The sequence below is a fragment of the Sinocyclocheilus rhinocerous genome, unplaced genomic scaffold, assembly GCF_001515625.1.
Source record: "Sinocyclocheilus rhinocerous isolate Xijiao unplaced genomic scaffold, SAMN03320098_v1.1 scaffold2134, whole genome shotgun sequence".
NCBI lineage: Eukaryota > Metazoa > Chordata > Actinopteri > Cypriniformes > Cyprinidae > Sinocyclocheilus > Sinocyclocheilus rhinocerous.
The window spans coordinates 117,665-122,729 of NW_015652303.1; the positions used below are offsets into that span (position 1 = coordinate 117,665).

General features: G+C 33.6%; 1 protein-coding gene across 2 annotated transcripts in view; it reads right to left on the bottom strand.

Annotated features, from left to right (window-relative positions):
* The window catches only part of coro2aa (coronin 2Aa), a 24,988-nt gene that overhangs the window by 3,745 nt on the left and 16,178 nt on the right, over positions 1-5,065 (bottom strand). For both annotated transcript variants that reach the window (XM_016520555.1, XM_016520556.1), the window contains 2 exons: positions 2,475-2,654; positions 1,743-1,859 (listed from right to left, as the gene is read on the bottom strand). In XM_016520555.1, the coding sequence (XP_016376041.1) occupies positions 1,743-1,859; positions 2,475-2,654 (297 nt within the window). The remainder of the gene's footprint in view (positions 1-1,742; positions 1,860-2,474; positions 2,655-5,065) is intronic.

Here is a 5,065-nt window from a genome sequence, read left to right on the forward strand (position 1 = left end):
TAAACTTTTGGGTGAAACTTGTTTACTTTTTTCTTACTTTTATTACTTGTGGGAAAACTTGAAACACTTTTAAATAAGTATAAAGAATAGCATTGGTTTTGTACATAAAATTTTTGTTTAACGTTATTAATAAAAAAATGATGTTGTTCAATTAGCATGTTTTTGCGTTTTGCTTTGGTACCGAAATTGGTACCGAGAACCGTGGATTTTCACTGGTATTGGTACCGAATACTGAAATTTTGGTACCGTGACAACACTAAAAGTGACAAAAATGTCAGATATTTAGATGTGAACACAGATAACTCCCCCATAGTGAATTGCTCTGTTTGTAAAAAGTCAAAATTAAGAGTGTTTTATTTCTAACACTTCAGTGCCACTACTAGTAAAAATAATAATGATTAAACATGTTTAACTAATTAATAAAAAAGTTTTACCTCACACCCTTTTAACTGTATTGCATTTATATACACACTGCTGTTAAACTTTTTGGGGTCAGTAGGTCAGTAAGATTTTGATCAGTCAATATGCAATAAATTATTTGAAACACTGAAACATTGTTACAAAACGTTTCTTAAAATGTCAAATAAATTATGTACTTTTAAACATTTTGTTAATCAAAGTATTGTAGACTGGGAAAAAAAATCTTACTGGTGCCAAACTTCTGAACGGTAATGTATAATTCCTATTTAATTCCTGTTTTTTCCTCACCCATTCCTTTGGTTATGCGAAGTTTAATGCACCAAAAGGGTTTCAGTTTTCCAAAGATAAATCTTCTGCCAGTTAGAATTTTGTTGAAAATGAACTTTTTGAACTTTTGAATTTAAGTAAGGAAAACCAGCCATCTAATAGCACTCGCCAATGTCAAAATGATCAAGATGGCCAATCAAATCAAAGTAAATGGAGTTTACTGTTCACAGAAGCAATACCAGCACAATATTTGAGAACTGTTTTAAAATAAAAAGGTTAAATGACTGACAATGCAAACTGCTTGATATTTTTATGTTTTGAAATATGTTATTTCACATGAACATAGACAAATATGTTTTGGTACCATTTATGTGATTCATATAATTCCTAACTGAATGTGACAGTGTGTTTGAAATGTTTTGCATTTTTGACAGATTGGGTATACAAATAAGATGTGTTTTAGTATAAATACACACACATGCATGTATATATTTAAGAAAAATATGTTATGTTTATATATTAAATATTATTATTAAAATACTATTATATTATTATATTAATATTTATATATAATATAAATTATATGAATATAAATATATACATGTAAATACATGTAAATGTTTTCTAAATATATACTGTATGTGTGTGTGTTTATATATATATATATATATATATATACACACATACATAATAAATATACACAGTACACACACATATATTATGTTCACAAAAACGTTTGTTTTGGATGCAATTAATCGTTGCCCAGCACTAGTTCATATTTTAAAATATTGTTTGCAATTGGTTCAAAATGATTACTTCCCTACTAGAATTAGACCTACTATTTCCTTTACCATTCTATTCTTTTATACTTTATACCATTATATGAAAATGGTTCCCTAATGTTCAAGACATGGTTACGGTCTTGTTTTATAGGCAGGCTAGCCATAGTTGCTCAGATCGCAAATTTATTTCAATTAATAAATGAAAACTTTGGCCTAAAAAGGAGACTGTGTGTTTTTATACAAATAAAGAAGCCTATTTTGAGAATCACCTACCTGATCCCAAAGTGCAATCTGACGATGGTTCCAGCGTGAATTGCCCGTAGAGAGGAGCATTTTCAGGTTTCCAAGAAATAGCACTTTACTGGCTTTGTGTGATTTGCAGTCGGTCTCCTGAAATCACACATTACACTTCAGTAAGATTTAAAAATAAATGCACATTCCCTTTGATAAAAAATATACTTGGTGAAAAAAAATCAATCAACCATGTCCTATAAAATGACATAAATCATGAACTGAAGTCTTGTGTTCATCTGAGTGACATGAAGAGACACTACAGTGTGAATGTAAGACTCTGAGTTGCTGCTGACCTCTGGGTAAAGGTTTTAAAGGTGTTAGTTTTGGATGTGTGGTGTCAGAGGGGCAGCCAAGGGGAAGTACATTTCTGTGCAAGTACACATATGATATGCGGTGTGTGTCCCAGCTCATAATTGAAATTGAGTGTAGGACTAATTTCTGGGTTAAAGTTGCATAGAATACCGTATTAGCCCGAATATAAGACGAGCCTGATTATAAGACGACCCCCATTTTTCCAGATGTACCTTTTGGAAAAAGGCTTTTTAAAAACCAAATCTTGTTTTTTCTCAGTAAAACACATTTTGTCTTCAATTATTTTCATATTGCATATTTTTCCTATTTTAATTTTTGTTTTGAAAGTATGGTAAAAACTAAGCCTCAAAAACATATGCATGACAGATAGAGAAGAACATCAGGCTAAAGGCAACACACCTGTAAAAGGGTGCCAGTACGTGGGTCAATCACTCTGATCTTCTTGTCCTTACAAGAGGTGGCGAGCCTACTTCCGTCTGTGTTAAAGGACATGGACAGAACCACATCTGAGTGCACACTGATGGACCGCACAGGGTTCTTGATCACCTGTTCAGGAACATCGAGCTTCCACACCATAACCTACACATCAACACACAAACAAACACACTAAAGGTAAATTAAGTCACATTTACTGACATCTAATGCCTGTACACTATACCGTTCAATAACCGGGTTTTAAAGTTTAACTGTTTTTTACTGTTTACCGTAGTAAATTTTTGCTATTTAGTTTTTTTAAAATGCTATTTAAAAAAGAAAAAAAACCTAGTACACTTTAATTAAAACTCCAGTACACTTCTGTATAGGGCTGGGCGATATGAGCAAAAATTCATATCTCGGTATTTTTTGGCTGATTTGCGGTATATGGTAGCCTATATATCTCGGTATTTCGTATTTGGATTAAACAAATAAAGTGAATGTAAGCATGTAGGCATATATTATGTGCAAAAAAGGGTTAAAATCACATTACATTGTAACATTGTAACATTGCAATCTAAAAACATAAATAATCCTTTTAAAGCAGAAGTTAAAGTTACTACACTAAAAATGAAAATAATAAAAAGCACAGACTGAGTATAAAGGCTATTTTGATTACCCCATTACACTTTACAGTTAGTGCAATCATACAAATACACTTACTTGTAGGTTTAAAATTCTACATATGTCACATTTATTGTCCAACTACAAATATTTCAGCAAAATGTATATTTTAGTCAGAGCTATTGCGCTCCTATTTCATTGAGCTCTGTCTGTTTGGCGGCGCTCGTTCTAAATGAAGTCTGTGGAGTTTAGCGGAGAATCGCAAAGCTGGCTGGAGAATTGCAAAAGGGTCTGGCTGCAGCCTCGCACTTGCACTCTCAGACACTTGCGCTTCCGCTAGCGACGTCACTTGCAGGCTTTATTTTTTAGTTTGTTCTATTTTTTATTACTTTTTGTTTGAATCTCTCAACATTTTACAACAGTAGCCAGGTGGTGAAGACAAGAAAAAAGAAACTAAATTACAATGTCACTTGCAATTGCCACTTGCACTCTACGATACCTGCGACGTCACTTGCAATCGACACAAATCGTGCGTGTTGCCAATGGAGACAAGACGCTCTGGTGGTGATTAAATGATTAAAACTAAATTTATACTATAACGTACAGGGTCCTGCAAGAAAAAGACAAGACCCGCAAATCCGTGGCCACAGAACAGCAGAATATGAACGCATGCGCAAAGTCTCTCGTTAAGCGTTTTCCTCCTGTAGAAAAACATAAACACTTAACATGGCGTAATGTATTAAGATGCTATTAAAATATCAAATTAAATATACAATTTATTAATATAAACGCTCTGATTGGTTGAACTCTTCATCTTTTTCTGTTGCTTGTTTTGAATACTGCGTGTGGACAGAGGCGTCACTAGATTTTTGTGTAATTTAGAGTGACAAATCGTACCAGCGTACTTTGAGGTCAAAATGCGTAGCCGCTACGCAAAATGCGTACAGGTTGGCAGGTCTGCTAATGGCTGCTGAAAATATAGCTTTGCCATTACAGAAATAATTTGCATTTTAAAATATATTCAAATAGAAACTAGTTATTTTAAATCATGAGAATATTTCACAATATTACTGTTTTACTGTATTCTTGATCATAATAAATAGTGTCAAAAACGTTCAAAATCTTACCAACCTCTGAATGGCACCACTGCAAATCACATTTCAGCTGTATTTTTCTTTAAAGAATGTAAATTATTCCTCCACAGTTTAGATCTCATTGATTAAAATCAGCTTAAGACTGGGGCAGAACATTTCATTCGTTACTGTGGGAATCAGTTTTGATACACACTACACTCTATCATTTTTTGTAGAGACATTTTACAGGTAAGAATCCTACAGTTACTGCAGAAACAGTGCAAGGAATGCGAGATACTGTGAGTGTGCATATGCGCTGTGAAGGCTGTTGCTCTACACCCACCTTCACTGCCTCAGGACAGCAAACACAAAAAAATAACTCAAACAGAAAAAATGAGGAAAGGGCGGGGGACCATGAATAAGAAGATTGGGAAACAGTGATGCTTAAAACCACTTTTGTTCTAAGGGGGGATTGGGAGCAGGGGAATGGGCAACAAATGGAGGTTGGAAGTCACTACTTAGACAAGAAATCACGATTTTTTATTGACAATGAATCGGTCTGGCTATGAGCAAGAAATGTACTGTAATATGGACTATAAAAACACATCCAGACACAAAAATGCATCAGATGTTTATTTTAACTTAAAGGGGTCATAGGATGCCCATTTTCCACAAGTTGATATGATTCTTTAGGGTCTTAATGAAAAGTCTGTAACATAGTTTGGTTAAAATTTCTCAATGGTAGTGTAAAAAAACACATTTTTTACCCTGTCAAAAACAGCTCTTTTCAGATCAAGCTGTTTTTGTATCATTTTCCTTTAAATGTCCTTTAAATTTTCTCTGCTCTCAGAGAGACTGTTTACTTTAGCCACATTCATC